This window comes from Acinonyx jubatus, chromosome B1 (genome assembly GCF_027475565.1).
Source record: "Acinonyx jubatus isolate Ajub_Pintada_27869175 chromosome B1, VMU_Ajub_asm_v1.0, whole genome shotgun sequence".
Taxonomy (NCBI): Eukaryota; Metazoa; Chordata; class Mammalia; order Carnivora; family Felidae; genus Acinonyx; species Acinonyx jubatus.
Window position 1 is genome coordinate 41604061 of NC_069382.1, and position 23047 is coordinate 41627107.

Here is a 23047-nt window from a genome sequence, read left to right on the forward strand (position 1 = left end):
TCAAATAAATATATCTCCTTTATTATTTATTCAGCCATTTGTTCTCTTTATTGACTAGGCCTCTAATTCTGTTCTCAGCAAAGTATCTTTGACACATTTATTGAATTATTTATTTTTAACTGTCATTATTTTAGTTTGAGTGTCTTTTTTTTTCTCTGAAATGGTCTCCTTTGAAAGTTTATTAACTCTTTAACTTGTTAAATTTTCTTGAAATAATGATTATTTTCTGTAATCAATTTCTTCAACTTCCTTTGGAACTTGCTTTTAAGTTTTGCCTTCTTCCCTTTTGTTGTTAATTTTCCTTACATTGGATATTGGTTTCCCTTGAATGATCATTTGTATTTCTGTTACTTCACTAAGGCAGACTTTTTTATTGTTTTGTGTAGAAGCAAAAGTATACATTTTTACTAAGGATGAATAAACTTGTAAACTAAACTGTTATCCTTTTAATTGTGCTTGTCAGAAACCTGTTGAAATTCCTTTTCCTGGGAAATGATTCTGGATTTCCATTTCCACCACCTCCATTTACATGCTTAGTTACTAAAATGTGGCTCTGCTTTTTTGCCACATGTTCTAGGTACTTGCATCTAAACAACCCAGGCGACTTGGCGTGTCCTTGAATATATGTACAATATGAGCTGATGAATACCAGTCTTTTTTTCTGGGAAGCTCTCTGGTTTTGTTATTTGAATTGAGGAAAAGGGAAAGCTGTCAGGAATGAGAGATGATAAAGCAGGTCTGGAAAGAGAAGTGGTGAAAGCAAACACTCTGTGAATGTTCTAGTCCTTCCTTGATTCTGGTCTTGAACTGCCCCTTGATATTTGGATCCTTGAGAAACCCTGGCAATAAATAATGGTCTCAGATTGTTCCATAAGAATCACTATCTTCTATTGAAGAAGATTAAACTTCAGTACCATTTATATGAGGTTTATCTATAGAGATCATTTAGCTTACAGAATTTGAGCAAAACACTGGTCTTCCACTTCTAAGCAAAGTCTTTAAGAACTATTGTGTGCCTCTACACTTTCTTTTCTCTTTCTGCTACAAGAAAGGCATGTTCCAGGGGTAAGAGGTATGTCTTTACCCAGGTCCTAGAATGAAAGTAGTGTGGAATTGACTCTGTAATAAACTTGTAAAGAACAATCGTTGTTTTAAGGCATTGAGAATTCTGGGATTGTTTTTACCAAAGCATAATTTCATGGAAACTGACAGGAAAAGCATATATTTTTTATTACCAATCCATGGCTGTTTGTTAGCAAATACTAACATATTTATGACATGAGTTTTATTGATCATTGAATGTAAAAGAAAACTTTGCCATGGGAATCTGGAGGTCCTAGTTTCTACTCTACATAAATCTATGTCATTATGGTGTCCCTACTGATATTATTATACTGCTTATTATTTTTTCTTATATACACAATCAAGAGATGAGTCCATTTAATTTTTGGATATTTGAGCTTGTAAAATTGAAAGTAAATTGCTTAATATCAGGATTCTATTTTTGTTAATGTTACTATTACAATGAAATGTTATTACTTTGGTTGAATTAGGTCATTTTTAGACCCTCATTTCCTGGTGTATGCATACAACAAATCAGGAGTATTGTATCCAGATTCTTCATTTACAGAGGTAAGTTTTGCTTTTTGCTGTGTATATTTGCAGTTTTTTATATAGCTAAGGTGCCATTGGTGGGAAGAAAAAGGATGCTTTCTACCTCACAGAATTATTGGGCAAACAGATTAGAAACCCAAATATAATGTAACAATTACTATGAAGGCAGATTAAATAGAACAACTACTTTTCAGATATGGAATTTAGGAATCCCTTATCCAAAAAGGTTGTTTAAACTATCAGAGGTCTGAGAAAGAAAGTGGGTTAAGGAGCAAAGAATAAGAAACCCCGAAACACAGAGTCATTTTAATTGAGATTTCATAGGACATGAGCAGTGGAGGAAGTGGTGGGAATTACTTTGTGGAAAGACCTTATGGAAAGGGATAGTGAGGATGCAAAAGCATATTGGTTACAAAATCTGAATAGGTTCACATGTGAGACATGAGTTTGTGTTGTTCCCAAAATGCAGATAGGAGTCAAGAAATTTTAAGTATGTGAGAAAGTTAGCTTTAGTCTGTGAGATGTGTGTGTGTGTGTGTGTGTGTGTGTGTGTGTGTGTTTGTGTGCGTGTGTCTGAACAGATGATTGGGAAGAAGTAAATGCAAGTGAAGGATAAGATTCTTCTGTTACATTGCAACTGAGAGAGGATGAAAATAAAAATCAGTACATTGTCTTTTTCACCACTTGCAATTAGAAAGCAGAACAAAATACATGAGAATCCTATTTTGAGACATTTGACAATAGACTGATCAGGAAGTTTTTCTGAGAGAAAAGAAAGCCCAGAAGGTGAGTCATATTCAACTTGGCCCTCTGACTGAGGATAAAGTCTTAACCAGAGCATAGGGAGTTGGAACCAAGCATAACTCAAAGAATTTGGAGTTCAGTGCTGCTGAAGCAGCTGGAAAGGGCATGACACAGGACCAGAGAAGAGGGGCCATCAGATGTATGATTTTTTATGGGGAGGGGAGTTATGCTTATGTCCCTTACTAAAGATTAGGCTGCCTATGTGCTGGATAAAACTCTACTGAAGGGCAGAGAGTAAAATGGAGATAATACTAACGGTCAAACAGTATTGGGAGATGTTGGATTTTCAGCCCAGAGAGAGTAAGGTGACTTTGCTGACACCCTAGACATTCAGCTGAGACCAGAAAGGCTAATTCTTAGGAGGAAGAACCAAACTCTAGGGTAAGAGATACTCTTATCACCCCAGTTCCCTACCCAAGGCCTAAAACTTAGCAACAAGAGGATTAAGGAAGGTTGCCATTAAATTAATTGCCTTCCAATACAAAATGCAAAACTCTGCAAAGGGTTAAAACATAGTAGATGAAGGCAATAATGCATATAAGGGTGAAATCAATGAGATAGAAAAATGAAAAAGAATAGAAAAAAAAATTAAGCCCAGAATTTAGTTCTTTAAAAGGACTAACAGCATTAATAACCCCTAGTAAGGCTAAACTAGCACAAAACAAAATTCCATCACTATTAGGAATAAAAGGATATATGATTAGTTGTACAGAAAATAAGATGATATTTTGGGGTATTAGGAAAACTTTATGCTAATACATTTTATAGTTTAGATGAAATAGACTGTTTCCTTGAAAAGGACAACTTACCAAAATTGAGGGAAGAAATCATAGAAAATCTCAATCACTTGAAACCTATTTAAAAATTTGAATTTCTAAATAACCACATTCCCACACCAGGTTTAGATGTTTTCACACTTTACCTATTGAGAGATAATTCTGATTGTTTCCAATTTACCTATTAAAAATAATGTTTCTGTCAACATTCTGGGTAGTTCGTTGTGTGGATATAATTTTTTATTTCTCTGGAATACATGTCTGGGAATATGATTGCCATATCATATGGTAAGTGTAAGTTTATTTTTAAGAAAAAAATTACTAAGCTGTTTTTCAGAACATCTCTACCATCTTACAGTCACACTGTTAATATATGAGAGAGAAAGATTGCATTTTTGTCACCTTTGGTATTATCACATTAAAAAAAATTAGCCATTGTGATAGATGTATAGTGATTATCTCATGTAATTTTGATTTGTATTTTTCTAGTGACCAGTGATGTTGAACATATTTTCATGTACTTATTTGTTGCCTTCTGTGAAATGTCTATTAATGTCTTTTACCCATTTTTGAATTGGATTGCTTGGTTTTTACTCTTGATTTTTGAGCAATTTATATATTCTCAATACAGATCTTTTGCCAGATGTGTAGTTTGCCAGCATTTATTCCCAGTCTGTAATGTGTCTTTACAGCCTGTTCATAAGGTATCTCATTGGTCAGAAGTTTTTAATGTTGATGAGGGTTAATTTATCAACTTTCCCTTTTTAATGGTGGTTTAGCTATTAAGCCTAGGAGCTCCATATATCCCTGGTTCTTGAATATTCTGCTTTTGTTTCCTAAAAGTTTTATAGTTTTAATAACATTTATGTTCACTTTAAAAAAACTTTTTTTAACATTTATTTATTTTTGAGACAGAGAGAGAGCATTAATGGGGGAGGGTCAGAGAGAGAGGGAGACACAGAATCCGAAACAGGCTCCAGGCTCTGAGCTGTCAGCACAGAGCCCGATGCGGGGCTTGAACTCACACCCCGCAAGATCATGACCTGAGCTGAAGCCGGACGCTTAACCGACTGAGCCACCCAGGCGCCCCTATGTTCACTTTTATATAGCTTTATGTTAGGTATTGGATTTGAATCAAGTTTCATTCTTTTGACAGAGGTTGTGCATTGAATTGCTCTTGCATCTTTGTGAGAAGGTCAGTGGGGCATATTTTTGTGGATATATTTCTGGGTTCTTCATTCTATTCAATTCTTTTATGTATATATATATTTCTGCCACTATCATGCTGTCTTTAGTTTACCTGCATCTTAAACATTTGTGTAAACTATAGTGATTCTTCCCACTTATTCTCATTTTTTAAAGATTTTTAGACTATTCCAGATATTTTGATTTTTCAGATAGACATTTTTTTAATCTTTTATTTGTTTTTGAGAGAGAGAGAGACAGAGCGTGAACAGGGGAGGGGCAGAGAGAGAGGGAGACACAGAAACCGAAGCAGGCTCCAGGCTCTGAACTGTCAGCACCAATGCGGGGCTCGAGCTCACGAACCATGAGATCAAGACCTGAGCCAAAGTTGGATGCTTAACTGACTGAGCCACCCAGGCACCCCGATTTTTCATATAAACTTTAGACAAAACCTGCTATATGTATACAAACGGTGTTGCTAGGATTATGATAGGCATTATGTCAAACCTATAGATCAGTTTGGGGGTAGTTGACATCTTTACTATGTTGAGTCTTCCAGTCCATGAATGCAACGAGTCTCTCCACTTATTTGATCTTTTGTTAAGTGTCTTTTATTAGCATTTTGTAATTTTAGCATTCAGATTCTGTATGTAGTTTTTTAGGCTTATACCAAAGTATTTCATTTTCTTTGATGTAATTGTAAATGCTATTGTATTTCAATTTCAGTTTTTATGTATTTGTTGTTATCTAGAATTGTATTCTTTTTATTTTAAAACCTACAACCTTGCTGAAGTTACATATTAATTCTATGATGGCTTTTTGTTTTGTTTTCATTTTTTTGGTAGATCTTTGTGATTCTCTAAATAGACCTGTCATTTACAAACATGAACATTTTTCTGTTTCATTTTCAATCTATGTGCTTTTATTCTCTGCTTAGCCTTACTGTGCTTGTTACAACTTCCAGTTGTGTTGAATCACAATAGTGAGGGCAGACACCCTCATTTTGCTCCCAATCTTAAGGATAAAATATTTACTCTTTTACCATTAAGGATAATGTTAATTGTAGGGTTGTTTTTAAAACATATTCTTTACAAAGTTGAGGACATTCTCCATTTCTGGTTTGCTAAGATTTCTTTTTTACATCAAAGTATGTGCATTTGATTCAATTAAATGCCTTTTCTGCCTCAGTTGATAAGATCACATAAATCTTTTTCAGCCTGTTGATATGATGGACTGCACTGATTGACTTTCAGATATTGAAAACAGTATCGCATATCTAGAAAAGCTACAACTTGGTCCTGCTATATAATTCTTTTTATTGGTGACTGGGTTTATTTGTTGATAATTTATTGGTTTTGTTGTTGTTAAAGTTCATGAGAAATATTGGTCTGTGACTCTGTGGCTTTCTTGTTTTGTACTAATTTTTGTATTAGAGTGATACTGGCCTCATAAAATAAATTGAGAAGTATTACCTTCTCTTCTGTGTTTTGGAAGAAGTTGTTTAAAGTACATGTTCATTCTTAAGATATTTGGTAAAATTCTTTAGTGAAATCCCTGGACATTTATGTATGTGTATGGCGGGAGATTTTTAATTACCATCTCACTTTATTTAATACTTATGGAAATACCTTATCTGTTTCATATGTATTGTTTTGGTGGTTTGTGTTTTTTAAGGAATTGGTCCATTCCATCTCAGGTATGGAATTTATGGGTGTAATTATGTCACAGTCCTTATTATCCTTTTAATGACCACAGGAGTGTTTTGGTTGTAACATGATTAATTGCTGTCTTCTCTCTTCTTAACTTTAACAGTCCTGCTAGAGATTTTTCAATTTATTGAATTTATCAGAGAACCAGTTTTTTTCTTGCTTTTTCCATACTATTGTCTTATTTTCAATGTCATAGCATTTACCTCTTATGTTTATTACTTTCTCCCTTATATCTTACTTTGGGTTTATTTTGTGCTTCTTTTCTATTTGATGGGGAAAACACTTGTATTTCTACCTGTGACCTCCTTTGTTTCTACTGCAAGCATTTTAGTGCTAAAATTTCCTGCTCAGCACTGCTTTACTGCACTCTGAAACAATGTGTTGTATTTTTATTTTAATAAGGGTATATGTATTTTTTTTAATTTCCTTTGAGGCTTGTTTGACTCATGTATTTTTTAAAAGTGCATTGTTCAGTTTCCAAGCGTTTGGAGATTTTTCCTGTTGTCCTTGTCAACTGATTTCTAGTTTGATTTAATTATGGTTAGAAAATGTACTCTGTATAATTTCAGATCTTTTAAATTGTGAAGGTTTGTTTTATGGTCCAGTATATTATGTGTGTAGGTAAGTGTTCTTAGATACTTATGAAAAAATGTGTATTCCGCTATTGTTGGTGCAGTCTTCCATGAATGTCATATAGATCATTTTGATTGACGCTGTTTCAGTTCTGTATTTTTACTGATTTTCTGTCTAGTACTATCAATAACTGAATGGAGTGCATTGAATTATTTATTATTTTGTTTTTCTATCTTCTCTTTTAGCTGTATCAGTGTTTGCTTCACATATTTTGAAGCTCTATTGTTCGGTGCCTATACATTTAGGATTGCCATGTCTTCTTGATGGATTAATGCTTTCATGAATATGCAGTGAGTCTCCTTGTCCCTAGTAGATTTCTTTGCTAGTAAGTCCACTTTATCTGATATTAATAAAGCCATTCTTTGTCATAGACTCTGGGTCTAGAGTTCTTTCTTGTCTAGCAAGAGAGCGGGACATAGGATTGAAAGCAAGAGATGGCTAATGTCTGGGAAAAGACAAGAGCCCAGATTAAAGGTCCTTGTTCCGTTTTTATGAGGATCAGAAGGCTCACAAACATGATGGATGTGCACAAAGGGAAAATGAAACTGTGAACATTAACTCATGGACATGAGGGAAAGGGGGTTTTGAAGATATTCAGAGTTAAGGGTTTGGGTCAATGCAAAACAAAATCCTGGCCCCTGGGCTGTGGGGGTGGAAGGATGTTTACAGCAGACATGAGGTACCACCTCTGTTTACCTAAACTGGTCTAGGGGACAAGAAAGACAGAGCAAGTAACCTCAGGGACAACAAGGCACCTTTCTTTTGTTAATTAGCTCCTCTCTGGGCAACTTCACCCACAGGGGTCTATAGCTCGATTTACCTGTTTACCAAATTTGGTCCTTCCTTCCTGTGAAAGTACTAAGTTTTCTGCTATAGTACTAAGTTGGTGGGCGCTTCTGCCCTGACTACCTAATCTTGTTTATTTCATGTACCTATGTTCTATATTGGGACCTTTGCCCCGTTTTCTCTATACTGGGGCCTCTGCCATCCCCCCTTTTATTTATTTAATCTTGTTTACCCAAACTTGGGTGTGAGTGTCCTATGGCTTCGTAATTCTTTATGCCTTGTTAACCCATCAGTGCAGGCTCAGGGAATTCCTAAGCTTATTCTCTACAATTCTTCTTTGTTTTATAAATATTTTCATTACATAAATCTTCCATCCTTTTAATTTCAGTCTACCTATGTTATTGTTTGAACTAAATTTCCTATAGAGAATATTTAGTTGGGCCATGGTGGGTTTTTTTTTCTCGCATCTATCCTAGCATCTGGTATTTTATTTGATGTTTCTATACTCATACATTTAAAGTAATTATTTATATGTTAGAGATTTTGTTTGCCATAATGTACATATATTTCTGTTTTCTTTTCTATGTTTCTCATTTCTTTGTTCCTCTCTTATTGCCTTCTTCTGCATTACTTGAACATTTTTAGGATTACACTGTGATTTATTTATAGGGTTTTAAAGTATTTTCCTTATTACAATTTCCTTTTTTTTCTTTTTTTCTTTTTTATTAAAAAATTTTTTTAATGTTTATTTATATTTGACAGAGAGAGAGAGACAGAGACAGAGACAGAGCATGAGTGGGGGAGGGGCAGAGAGAGAGAGAGAGAGACACAGAATCTGAAATAGGCTCCAGGCTCTGAGCTGTCAGCACAGAGCCCAACACGGGGCTTGAACTCAGGGACAGGGAGATCATGACCTGAGCCAAAGGCAGACACTCAGCCGACTGAGCCACCCAGGTGCCCCAACAACTTTCTTAATATTTGCTCTAGATATTACAATACACATATATAACTTATAATAGTCTACTATTGTGGAATTTTTACTACTTCAAGTGAATTATCAAAAATTATTTCTATGTAGGTTCCTTTAACCTCTACATTTTTAAGTTATAATTGCCTAAATATCCCTATCTGTATCTTAAGTCACATGATATTGTATGATCTTGCTTCAACTACTAAATATGATTTAAGAAACTCATGAGGGAAACGATAGTCCACTATACTCACTACTATTTTTATCTATTCTGGTTTTCCAGATTCTTGAATTCCATGTCTTTTTGTGATATTAGCTTTCACTTTTGGAATTTCTTTCTGATATTCTTTAAGGGTATGTGTGCTAGTAATAAAGTCTCCTGGTTTTCTTTTGTCTGAGAAAGACTCTCTTTTTCCTTCATTCTTAAAGGATAAATTTTCCAGATACATAGAGTTCATGTTTGACTGTACTTTTCTTTTTCTCTTTCTTTCTTTCTTTCTTTTCTTTTCTTTTCTTTTTTCTTTTTTTTTATTGTACCTTTTTTTTAGCACTTGGAAATTGCTGTAGTGTTTCTTTATAGCCTCATTACTTCAGATGTGAAATCTGCTGTCATTCAAATTGGTGTTCCCCTATAGGTTATGTGACATTGCTCTCTGGTTACTTTGAAGATATTTCTATTGGTTTTGTTAATTGTTAATTGTGATGTTTTGTTCCTGTGAGTTATTTTGGGTCCATTCCCTTTGCAGTTTGCTCATCTCACGGAACCCAAATGTTTATGCCATTTGTTAATTTTGTGAAAGTTTCAGCCGTATTTCTTTTTCTTAATTTTTATTTATATTGGGCACCTGGGTGGCTCAGTCGGTTAAGCGTCCAATTTTGGCTCAGGTCATGATGTCATAGTTTGTGAGTTCAAGCCCCGCGTCAAGTTCTGTGCTGACAGCTCAGAGCCTGGAGCCTGCTTCAGATTCTGTGTGTGTGTCTCTCTCTCTCTCTCTGCCCTCCCCAGCTTGCATACTGTCTCTCTCTTTCTCTCGCAAAAAAATAAACATTAAAAAATTTATATATATTTTTTGTGGCAAAAATACCTAACATGAGTTCTATGCTCTTAACAAATCTTATGTATACATTACATTATTATTGAGCATAAGTATGATGTTTTATAGAAGCCACTAGAATTTATTCATCTTGCTTGACTGAAACTTTTTTTTTAAGTTTATTTACGTATTTTTAGAGAGAGAGTGAGAGTGTGCAAGTTGGGGGGGAGAGAGAGAGAGAGAGAGAGAGAGAGAGAGAGAGAGAGAGAGAAAATCCCAAGCAGGCTCTGTGCTGTCAGTGTAGAGCCCTGATGAACTGTGAGATCATGACCTGAGCTTAGATCCAAAGTTGGACACTTAACCTACTGAGCCACCCAGGGACCCCTTGACTGAAACTTTCACTACTTAGTAAGTGTCCATTTCAACATTTCCCCAGTCCCTGGAAAGCACCATTTCAGTCTTTGGAGATATGAATTTGGATGTTTTAAATATTTCACATAAAAGGACTAAATATTTGTCTTCCTGTAACTGGCTTATTTCACTTAGCATAATGTCCTTGAGGTCCACACATGTTGCATATATTGCAGAATTTAATTTAAGGCCGAATAATATTCCATTAAATGTATATACCACATTTTTTAACTCTACCTATCTATTGGTGGACCTTTAGGTAGTTTCCACATCTTGTCTCTTTTGGATAGTGCTGCATCGAACACAGGAATATCAATAGCTCCTCATGATCCTATTTTCAGTTCTTTTGAATAACTACACAGAAATGACATCACTGGATCGTATGCTAATTCTACTTTTAATTTAAAAAATTTTTAATGTTTATTTTTGAAGGGGGGTGGGCAGAGAGAAAGGAAGACACAGAATCTGAAGCAGGCTCCAGGCTCTGAGCTGTCAGCACAGAGCCTGATGCAGGGCTCGAACTCAAGAAATGTGAGATCATGACCTGAGCTTAAGTCAGACACTTAACTGGCTGAGCCACCCAGGCTCCCCTCTACCTTTAATTTTTAGAGGAACTTTCACTCAGTTTTCTATAGCAACTTGCACCATATCATATTCTCACTAATGGTGTACAACAGTTCTAGTTTCTCTACATTTGCCAAGTCTTGTCTATTTTTATATGATCATCGCCATCCTAACAGGTGTGAGATGTTATCTCATTGTGATGTTGGCTTGCATTTCCCTAATAACCAGGGTTGGGTATATTTTCATATACCTGTTGGCCATTTGTATGTCTTCTTTGGTAAATGTCTGTTCAACAATTTTAACAATGTTAAGTCTTTCAATCCATGGACATGGAATGTCTTTCCATTTGTTTGTGTCTTGTTTAATTTCTTTCATCAATACTTTGTAATTTTCAGAGTACAAGTATTTAACCTTAAATTTATCCCTAGGTATTTTATTGGTGTGTGTGTGTGTGTGTGTGTGTGTGTGATTTCAATTGGGGTTATTTTCTTAATTTTCCTTTTAGATAAGGAAGGTTTTATTTTCATTTTATTTTTTTGTATGTTGATCTTGTGTCCTGCAACTTTACTGAATTTCTTTTGTGTGTGTATGTAAAATCTTTAGGTTTTCTATATATGAGATCACATCATCAAACAAATACAATTTTTCTTCTTCCTTTCTGACTTGAATGCCTTTTATTTCATTTTCTTATCTAATTGCTCTGGCTAGAACTTGCTGTCCTACATTGAATAGAACTGGTGAGATTGGGCATCCTTGTTTTGTTCCTGATCTAAGAGGAAAAGCTTTCAGTTTTTCACTGTTGAATACAATGTTATTTTCATAAATAACATTTCATAAATAGCCTTTTATTATTTTGAGGTAATTTCCTTCTATTCCTAGTTTGTTGAGAGTTGTTATGAAAGTATGTTGAATTTTGCAAATTCTTTCTCTGACTATTATTCAGATGATCATGTGATTTTTATCCTCTACACTGTTAATGTGGTTTATCAAATTAATTGATTTTTGTGCATTAAACCATGCTAGCACTGCAGAGATAATCTAACTTGGTCTTGATGTAAAATAATTTTACATGTTTTGGATTACATTGGATTTGGTTTACTGGTATTTTGTTGAGAATTTGCGTCTGTATTCATGAGGGCTTTTGACTTGTAGTTTTCTTGTGGACTGTGTGTATGGCTTTTAAATCAGTGTAATGATGGCCTCGTAAAATAGTTTGGAAATGTTCCCTCCTGTTTAATGTTTTTTGGGACAGTGTGGGAAAGATTGTTGTAATTCTTACTTAGGTGTTTGGGAGAGTTCATCAGTGATGTCATTTGGTTTTAGGCTTCTCTTTGTTATGAAGTTTTGATTACTGATTTAGAGTCCATACTAGTTGTAGGTTTGTTCAGATTTTCTGTTTCTTCATGATTCGGTTTTGGTAGGTCATATGTTTCTAAGAACGTGCCCATTTTCTATGATATCCAGTTGTTGGTGTATAATTATTAATAGTATTCTCTTTTGATCTTTGCTTTCATATCTGATTTTATTTATTTGTGTCTTCTCTTTTTTCTTAATCTACCTGGGGGTTTGTCAATTTTGTTTATCAAGTTGTTCAAAGAAACAACTCTTAGTTTCATGATTTTTTCTATTGTTTTCTTAATTTTTTACTTTTTATTTTCTTTATTTCTTCTCTGACCTTTGTTATTTCTCTCTTTCTGATACTTTGGCCTTAGTTTATTCTTCTATTTTTAGTTCTTTGATGTGTGAAGTTAGTTTATGGATTTGAGATCTTCTTTTTCTTCAAGTATGTGTTTACCAACACATAGATCAATGGATCACATAGATTACAGACACCTAGATCAATGCAGCAAAATGGAGAACACAGAAATAAACCCACAATTATATGGTCAATTAATCAATGACCACAGAGGCAAGAATACACAATGGGGAAAAGACAATCTGTTCTTTAAATATCTGGTAGAATTCTCCTGGGAAGCCATCTGACCCTGGACATTTCTATGTTGGGAGGTTTTTATTTACTGATTAAATTTCTTTACTGGTTATAGGTCTGTTCAAATTTTCTATTTCTTCCTGTTTCAGCTTTGGTAGTTTGTATATTTCTAGGGACTTAACCCATTTCTTCCAAAGAGCCCAGTTTGTTGGCATATAAATTTTCATAATATTCTCTTATGATTGTTTGTATTTCTGTGGTGTTGATTGTGATCTCTTCTCTTTCATTCATGATTTTAATTATCTGAGTCCTCTTTTTTTTTTTCATATGTCTGGCTAGGGGTTTACCAATTTCATAAATTCTTTACAAGAAACAGCTCTTAGCTTTGTTGATCTATTCTACTAGGTTTTTTTATATTTCTATATCATTTATTTCATCTCTAATTTTTATTATTTCCATTTTTCTCCTTGCTTTATGCTTTATTTGCTCTTCCTTTTCTTGTATAAGGTTAGGTTAACAATTTGGACTTTTCTTTTTTCTTGTTACAGGCCTGTATTGCAATCTACTTTGCTCTTAGGACACCTTTGTTTTATATCAAAGGGTTTGGACTGTCATGTTTCCATTTTCATTTGCTTCCAAGTATTTTTTTTTTAATTTTTTTAATGTTTATTTATTTTTGAGACAGAGACAGAGCATGAATGGGGGAGGGGCAGAGAGAGAGAGGGAGACACAGAATCAGAAGCAGGCTCCAGGCTCTGAGCCATCAGCCCAGAGCCCGACGCGGGGCTCGAACTCACGGACCACGAGATTGTGACCCGAGCTGAAGTCGGACGCTTAACTGACTGAGCCACCCAGGCGCCCCTGCTTCCATGTATTTCTTAATTTCTTCTTTAATTTCCTGGTTAACCCATTCATTCTTTAGTATGATGCTCTTTGACCTCAATGTATTCCTGGTGTTTCCGAATTTTTTCTTGTGGTTGACTTCAAGTTTAATAGAATTGTGGTTGGAAAATATGCATGGTATGATTTCAGTCTTTTTGTAGATGTTGAGTGCTGATTTGTGACCCAGTACATGATCTATTCTGGAGAATGTTCCATGTGTACTTGAAAAAAATGTATACTCTGCTGCTTTAGAATGAAATGTTCTGGGGGCACCTGGGTGGCTCAGTTGGTTAAGTGTCCGACTTCAGCTCAGGTCATGATCTCACAGTTAGTGGGTTCGAGCCCAGCATTGGACTCTGCTGACAGCTCAGAGCCTGGAGCCTGCTTCTGATTCTGTGTCTCCTCTCTCTCTGCCCCTCCCCAGCTCTCTCTCTCTCTCAAATAAATAAACATTAAAAAAATTTAGAGTGGACTGTTCTGAATATATATGTTGAGTCCATCTGGTCAAATTTATTATTCAAAGCATTGTTTCCTCGTTGATTTTCTGCTTAGATGATCTGTCCATTTCTGTAGGTGGAGTGTTAAAGTCCCCTACTATTATTTTATTATTATCAATGAGTCTCTTTTTGTTTGTCATTATTTGATTTCTATATTTGGGTACTTTCTAGTTGAGGGCATAAATATATACAATTGTTAGATCTTCCTGATGGATAGATTTCTTAACTATGATATAGTTCCCTTCTTCATCTCTTGTTACAGATTCAACTTAAAATCTAGTTTGTCTGATATAAGTATGGCTACTCTAGATTTCTTTTAGTGTCCATTAGCATGACAGACATCATGGTTACATCCCTTCAATTTCAATCTGCAGGTGTCTTTAGGTCTAAAATGAGTCTCTTGTAGACAACATATAGATAGTTATTTTTTATCCATTCACATACCCTATAGCTTTTATTGGAGCATTTAGTCCATTTACATTCAGAGTGATTATTGATAGATATAAATTTAGTGCCATTGTGTTACCTGTAAAGTTGGTGTTTCTGGTGATGTCCTCTGTTCCTCTAGTCTTTGTTGCTTTTGATCTTTCTTTCCCACACAAAGAGTCCCCTTCAATATTTCTTGCAGATCTGGTTTAATGGTGACAAACTCCTTTAGTTTTTATTTATCTGGGAAACTATTCTCTCTCCTTCTATTCCGAATGACCGCCTTGTGGAATAAAGTATTCTTGGCTGAAGATTTTCCCATTCAGCATGTTGAATACATCTTGTCACTCCTTTCTGGCCTGCCATGTTTCTGTGGATAGATCTGCTATGAACCTGATATGTTTTCCCTTGTAGGTTAAGGACTTTTTTTTTAACCTTGCTGCTTTCAGGATTCTTTCCTTGTCTGTGTATTTTGTTAATTTGACTATGATATATCTTGGTGTGGGCCAGCTTTTATTGAATTTGATGGGAGTTCTCTGTGCCTCTTGAATTTTGATGTCTATTTTCTTCCCAAGATTAGGTAGATTTTGAGCTATTATTTGCTTCTGCCCTCTTTCCCTCTCTTTTTGTGGGACTCCTATGATACGAATATTATTATGCTTTAAGGAGACACTGAGTTCCCTAAGTCTGCATTCGTGATCCAATAATTTTCTTTTCCTCTTGTTTACAGCTTTATGATTTTCCATCATTTTATCTTCTATATCACTGAATTGTTCTTCTGCTCTCTGCTTCATCCATCCTCATTGTCATTGTATCTAGTCAGTTTTGCACACAGTTGTAGTATTTTTTATTTTGGCCTGACTAAGTTTAGTTCTTTTATCTCTGCAGTAGGGGATTCTCTGCAGTCTTCTATGCTTTTCTCAAGCCCAGCTAGTATCCTTATTACTATTTTTTTGTTTTTTGTTTTTTTGTTTTTGTTTGTTTTTAATTCTGGTTCAGGCATTTTACTTATATCAGTCTTGATTAAATCCCTGGCCATTACATCTTCCTGTTCTTTTTTGGGGGGTCACTTCCTCCATCTTGCCATTTTTTCTAGGTCATTGTTTTTTTTTGGTAATTGTTAGGAAAGCCTGTTATATTCCTGCTTCTGAGAGTAGTGGCTATATTAAGAAGAGGTCCAATACTTTCTTGGGTCTGGTGCTTCAGGAGGTGTTTCAGAGTGTGCACTCTGCTGTTGTGTTTTGGCTGCTCCTTCCCTTAGGTCAATCCTCTGTAGAGTTTCTCCTTGCCTGCAGTAGGGGTGTTTGGACCTCGTCCACTGTGTGGCAAGTTTTAAGTAGGTGTGTTTGGTCTGCTTGTTAAAAGAAGCTAGATTCTATTCCCCCTAGAGCTGAAGCTTTGCAGCACTCTCTGTTTGGTGTGTGCACTTGGTGTGTGCAAGGTGTTTGTGCTGGTCTTCTGGGAGAGATACGCAGACTTGCCCCAGTAGACATGTGCCTGCAGGGTGCAGTGGGGTGGGGCTTGGCGTAAGCAGGCTATGGCTTCCACTGTGGGATGCTGTGTTGCTCGTTGACCTGGTCAGTGCTATTGGATGTGGGGGAAATGGCTTCACTCTACTCTCTAGTTTCTGGAGTGGGTAGTTTGTGCCTGCCACTCTTCAGGAAGCCCTCATAGAAGAGCAAACAATCACCCCTCATGTGTCCCTGGCCTCTGTCAGATCCTTGCCTTTACCCTGTCTGTGTCTGAGCTGTATGCCTGCCAGGTGGCACAGTATTCCTGTGATTTATCTCAGGTGTGTATCTGTTTTTTAAAACTTTGCATTTGGGGGAACTATGTGGCACAGTTCCACACTGATCTCTGGGGGGGGGGTCTCACCACACTGTGCTAGTTTACCCTCGTGCTAGTTTACCCCATAAAGGGAGTTGCATGACCATACAGTGGTTTAGAATTTATGGTAAAGCATAACAAAAACCTGGCACCAGGGTTTGCTGCTTTCAGCTGATGTCTCTGTTCCTGTACTACTCAATAGAGCAGTACTTTGACACTGCCAGTTCTTTTGTCCCCAGAGAGGCAGTGCCACCCCTCCTAAATGCACTCCAAGAAGGGGAACTGTTTCTCCCTATGTGACCCAGGGATCCTCAGACCATGCTTTCCCTTCCAGGTCTCTGTCTTCCATCCCCACTGGAGCACTACTAAGCCTCTTAGGCATGACCCCAGTGATTTCAGGGACTTCTAATACTTCAGACTTTGTACTCTACTGTTTATATAAGCTTGTGGCTGGCATTCAGCCTCTCTCCCTTTCCTAGTCAGTGGTTTTGGGGAAGAATTTTTCTTGTGCAGTCCCCTATGTGTGCTTTCTTTCCTCCTGTCCCCTCCCGTCTCCTCTCCTCCCATCCCCTCCCCTCCTCTTCCCTCCTCTCCCCTCCCCTCCCCTCCCCTCCCCTGTCCTGTCCTGTCCTGTGATCAGGGCTCTCCCCTTTGCCGCACCTGCTGTTCTTTTCTCCCCCAAATCAACTCTTTGCAGTTCCTACCTTCCACGATGTGGCTGTTTTTCTCCCTTTAGATGTTGAGTTTGTTCTCTCAATTTGAGTTCTTGGGTGTTCAGAATGGGTGTTGATATTTATCTGGCTGTGTTTGAGGTATGAGGCAAGCTTAGAGTCCCCCTTACTCCAGGATCTCAACTCCTTCCTCTGTTTGGTACTTTTAAAAAATATTTTCTGTCTCTGAAAATTGTAATTGAAATTGTCAATTTGTTCGTGAGTTGTCCTCTTGACCTCAGTGAACATTTTAACTTCTCTGTGAGGTAAATTATTTAATTTTATTTAATTAGCATCCATTTCTGGAGATATCTTTTTCCTTTATTTGAAATTTCTTTTCCTGATTACTCATTTATTTGACTCTCTGTTTTGGTATCTGCTCATTAGACAAAAGTAGTTGCTTTGCCCAATCTTCACTGACAGGCCTTGTACAGAAAAGTATCTCAACAAGTCATCCTGTCCAATCATTTGGGGGGCCTCTACCGAATCTTTTTCTCTCCAGGGGGAAACATGCATCTGTGCTTTTTCCTGCTCTGTGTTGATCAGGAGAGAGGATTAGTAGCATCTACCCTCACAAGCTGCCGCCTGTATTCTCACCCAAGCAACTATATTGTGCTTGGCCCATCTGTGTTCCAGGATTGGTGAGAAAGATGCCAGTTCTTTTGGCAGTTTTGGTGAAGTAGGGAAACTACATGTATGGATCAACTTTTTCCTTCCTCAGGGAGAAGCAGAGCTGGCATCTTTTTGTCCACTGATTCTGTGCTTAGTGGGGACATGGGGGAGAAACCCATGGTGTCTACTAGCCCAAGTCTCTATCTCCATTGTTGCCTGGATGGCCAGATTGTGCTGAACCTGTTAGAGCTCCAAGACCAGTGAAATGGGTTCTAGTTCTTTAGGTAGCCCCTTCAGAAAAATTGGGGCTCTAGACATGAGGACAAACCTGTTTCATGCTCTGGGTTAGGCTGGGAGCTAGAGGGCCGTTTTGTGATCATATAGCAGTGCTCTGGGGCAGTATCCCTATTGAAAGGGGATACCAAATCTCTATATTGGCTTTGGTGAGTCTGATTTTGCATTTTCCCAGAGTGTGCCCCTACACACTTTTTAATTAGTTTAATTAGCTTTTTAATTAGTTTAAGCTTTCTTATAAAAGAAATTTGTCTGTGAATTGTTGCTGAATTCATTTGTTTTTGAAGGGGTGGGGGGTGGGGGTCGAAGGTTTCCTACTCTGCCATCTTCCTGACCAGAATTTTAGCTTTTATTTCTTTGAATACTTTTCAGCCCTATATTCTTTCTGTTCTTTTCCTCAGATTCTGATATTTATTTTAGATCTTTTGTTATCGTTCCACGGGTCCTTGGGGCTCTGTTTATTTTCTTAGTTCATTTGTCTCTGTTATATATATTGAGTAAATTCTATTGATCTCTTCTCAAGTTCACTGATTCTATCCCTTGCCATCTCCACTTTATTTATCAGTCTATCAAATATGTTTTTTGTAGATTTGTTTATTCTATTTTTTAGTTCTAATATTTTTTTATCTGTTTTTATGGCTTCCATTTATTTTCTGTTCTTTAATTTTTTTCAAGATTATTTGTAATTGTTTACTGAAGCAATACTATCACAGCTACTTTAAAATCTTCATTAGTTCCAACATGTGGCTTATCTCAATATTGTTATCAGTTGGTTTTCTTTTCCCATTCTTGTGATTTTTATGGTTCTTGGTGTAATGTGTGATTTTTGGTTGTGTCCTTGACATTCAAATCTATTGTTAAGAGACAGTAACCCAAGTTTAGATTTAGTGTGGTTTGTTGTGCCAATGACAATTTCACTTTTGAGGTGCTTTTAATGTTACTCTATTGTGATTCAGAAGCTCCTACTGGATCTCTGCTGATACAGCCTATAGTGGTAAAAGGTACTTTCCTGGGCCACTTTGTATTACTAGGTGGGGTTGGGTGATGAAGGTCCCATGGGATAGAGAACATTTACTCTGGCTCTTCTCTAGCACTGTCAGTGCACTTCTCACTCTGATAGTGCCCCTGGGTGAGGAAAGTTCCTATCTGGAAATTCTTGTCCTTTGTGTTGGGGGTGTTGAGAATTATTTCATGAGGCTCATTTTCTTCCACTGGTGCAAAGCCAGGAGCTACAGAGACTGAATTGCTTTCTGCTACTGGGTAGAGGATTTGGACATGGTTTGTATTCCACCTTTTTGTAAGGGCTTGTAGCATAGTCTGTTGGAACTAGTGCAGACAGAGGTGGCTGCTGCTGTTCCTTAGCATGGGGCAGGGTATGCCCTGCCACTGTCAGTGGGTGGGGAATAGGAGTTAAGCCTAGTTTTGAGAAAAAGTGAATGGTTACTGATGGACATGTATATCTGGGAGCTAATAGCATATAAACAAATTTATGGTAGAGAATGTGATGATACTTTTCATTGCACAACATTAACAAAGGAACAGGATTGACTCTAGTTATCACTAGATTTTTAAGGGAAGAAAAGGGAATATTCACTGAATGAGAATATTAGGGGAGATCCTGGGAAGACTAATGCTGTGAACATCTAGAGGGAGAAGAGCTTGAACTAGTGATGGTGAGCTATATAGATTAAATAATATGGTGAGATATTAAAGAGAAATAAAACTGAGGAAATCTCAGTTAACATGCTTTTGGGTAACTTGGAAAAGAGAAGTGAAATGTTCACATTTGAAGTCACATTGATGCCGCTAATTACATTAAATTAGCAGCTATAGATTATACATTCAAGAAATGTCAAATATACTCAAATAAAAAAATTTAAATAACCTGACAAAAAGAGAAAAGCTCCAGCTGAATCATTAAAAATAATACTGTAAAAACTAAGATCATAACACAGAGTCAAGATTAAAAATACAATGATCATATTTGAAAGAATAAAAGTTTACAAGTTAGAAAAAAAACAAGAAAAAATGTGGCTGAAAAAGAAAAGACACAGTTAAGAAAGTTATTCATCAAAAATTAAATATTCTAGCAATAAGTTATTTTGGGGGAGGACAGAAGTAATGATTATTTATAATCTAAAGAGGGTTAAAAGAGATTGTGCATAGATAACAAGGAAATGGAATGCCTGGTAAATAATATTATGGTGATGACTAAATCTGAATGTTTGATGATGTCTAGGAAGTAAGGTAAACCTAAAACTTTATTTACAAATCACTCATGAATGTATCTTCATATGCTTCTGTTTAGGGCCATTGCTTTTATCAAGGATACACCGCAGAGATTCCAAAATCAGTTGTGACACTTAGCACTTGTTCTGGACTCAGGTACTGGCATATTCCAGAGATGTACATGATTGACAATCTTGTGTGATCCTTTAATTTTTAGAAACATCTTAAAGGATAGAGTGAAGGCAAAGAAAATAGACTTTGATTGTGTTTCTGCTCATATACTTTCTTTTCTCCCCCTCTCTTATCATTTTTCCTTTTCTCCTTGTCTCTGTCCCAGGCTTGCAGTCTTAAAATTTATGCAGGAACCACCCCCACCCCCAGTATGAAGAATATTCACATTCCTCAGTCACACTAAAACCACAATGAATCCTAAATGGCATAGTAGGCAGAAAAGGTATAAAATAAGGTTTGAAAGTCTGTCCATGTAAGAAGGGATGATTCTTAGACATCAGACTGCAAAGACAACTGTTAGATTTCTATAAAATGTTATTTAATGGTGATTTACATTTCTTAGTGGGGAGTCTATATTATCTTTTTATTTCTTTTTTTCGTGTTTAAATATCTAGGGGATTATTGCAGTTGGAGAATGTCAGTTATGGCATTGAACCATTGGAATCTGCAGTTGTATATGAGCATATGCTTTATCAAATAAATAATGATAAAGTTGATTTTTCTCCCTTACAAGAAAATTATTCTATCACCCAATTGGTAGATCAATCCTACAGGATTCTTGTGAAATCAGAAGTAAGTAACCCCTTTTATGAAATCTGCATTGTGTTACTTCTAGTAAATTTATTCATGTTGGGAATTGACTATATTAAAACCTTCTGTTGTAAGATATTTATTTTTAAATGTATTTTGATGTTTAGTCAGATAATATTTACAAACTGTAATAGGTATAAACACACATAATTTAAAAATCAAAGTACTCACATTTCCGTAATTGAAAGTATATTTCATGCATATAAAAAGTTTCATTGTCACTGAATTTGCATACTACTAATACAATGGTATCCAAATCTGCTGATTATTAATTTCTCTACATTTTCCTTACCAGCACATTTTTCTTTATTATTTTTATTAAAAATTTAAAATTAGAACAGAGGGAAAAAAATTGTCCCAAAGGTCATCATCTCAAAATAGTGCTAGAAGTTTGGATTATCTGTTCTAATTATTTTTATATATCTAGTTATAAATGTAGATTTATAAATATGTAGATAATTTTTAAACAAAAAATTGTATAACCACAAATGCTTTGAAATTTCCTTTTTGCTATCAAAAGGAAAATACACATTATATTACATTTATTATTATTTACAATTAAATAATATTTGGGTTAGCATCTATTAAAATATTAAACATATGCATATGTAAGGATAATAAGAATGGGCCCTCATGTTATTTTCTAAAGATAAATGCAGTTGTGGAATCCATTATCATCATTTTGATGTATGCTATTTTATAGTTTTCATATATATGCATAAACTTGAAATGTATATATTTTATAAAATTATGCCATTTTTGCATATTTATATTTTTATATTAAGTAATCCATCTGCATGAGTTTACAATAGTTTTGAACAATTACACTTTGATTATAAATGCTTACACTTAAGGTAGGCATATTTCCAAAGGCTTTTTCATGTGTGTGTGTGTGTATGCATATATATATATATATATATATATATATATATATATACATACACACACACACATATATATACACATATATTTGTATATATAGGATATATATGTATATATCCTAACTTTTCATATATATATATGTATATATAGGGTTTATATAGGATATATATGTGTATATCCTAACTTTACATATATATGTACTTTTCATATATATATATGTATATATATACTTTTCATATATATATATACTTTTCATATATATATATATACTTTTCACATATATGTATATGTGTGTGTGTGTATGTACATGTCTGTGTGTATATACCTCCTAACTTCCTCCTTAAGAATATTTATACAACTTTACTTTTATCATCATGGTTGAATAAATGAATCTCTGTCCACATATTCTCATCATAATTGGATATCACACTGAAGACAAGCAAAACAAAATAGTTACGAATGAAACCTGAACTGAATTTACAATGAACTCCATCTCCCTGTTGCTTTAATTTGCTTTTGTTTATTTTGACAAAGTTAGTAGTATGAATACAGATTGATAAAACTGTACTTCCAGAAACTTAAAAAATGATGAAGTATAAACATATATAGAGATGAAAATTTCATTTTTAGTGAAACTAAGAAATGACCCCAAACTTTATGCTAGCTCTGGAAACTGTCTGCATGTTGTAATACAACATTAGACACAATTAAGACAATTTTCACCACTGAAATAGAGCACTATCATATATGTAAATTGGAAAGCTTTAAAAGATTCCATGAATACTTTGCCGTGGCAGAAGAAGAACCTGAAGGGATGGACATAACTTTGGAAAAGACAAATAACAACACTTGAAGCCATCAACCACTTGGCAGAGATTAGACAAGATAGAGGTAACATACAGTCCCAGCTGCCTTGGCTTGAATTCCAAGTCTATTAGTTTTAGCCACAAGAACTTGGGAAAGTAACATAACCTTTATGTGTTTAAATTTTCTTATCTGTAAAAAAAAAATAAAAGTAAACATAATACTTCGCTCATACAGTTATTTCAAAGACTAAGTTTATAAATGGAAATTACTTAGCATAGTGTGTGGACAAATAAAAAAGTGATCAATAAATATTGTTACTGCTATTCATATTTGCTCACAATATTTTCTAATGTAGTGTACAAGGTAATTGGGGGTGATTATGTAAAACTTGGGTACAGAACAAATGTAATGATCAAGTAAAATAGAGACAGAAATTTCAGAATTTAAGAAGAAACCAGGGATATCATTGCAGGATTGGAGATAAGTGAGTAATTGTTATGTGTTTGTGAAATTTATATCTTTCATGAAATAACTCAATTGCTTTTTATCCTGAATTTGATAGGCTTAGATCTATAGGTTTAGTTAAGTTTGTTTTCACATGACTAGTGCTTTTACAAGCACAGATATACAAAATAACTGTCTT

At 35.4% G+C, this 23047-nt stretch overlaps 1 protein-coding gene across 5 annotated transcripts in view; it reads left to right on the forward strand.

Moving 5' to 3' along the window:
* Window positions 1-23047, forward strand: part of LOC106978366 (A disintegrin and metallopeptidase domain 3-like) — a 117070-nt gene that overhangs the window by 13616 nt on the left and 80407 nt on the right. For 3 of the 5 annotated variants that reach the window (XM_053216551.1, XM_053216553.1, XM_053216550.1), the window contains exons 4-6: window positions 1554-1632; window positions 19973-20049; window positions 20520-20697. In XM_053216551.1, coding sequence (XP_053072526.1) covers window positions 1554-1632; window positions 19973-20049; window positions 20520-20697 — 334 coding nt within the window. Of the gene's footprint in view, window positions 1-1553; window positions 1633-6906; window positions 7047-19972; window positions 20050-20519; window positions 20698-23047 lie in introns of all 5 variants that reach the window. The other 2 variants (XM_053216554.1, XM_053216555.1) reach the window with 2 other exon arrangements.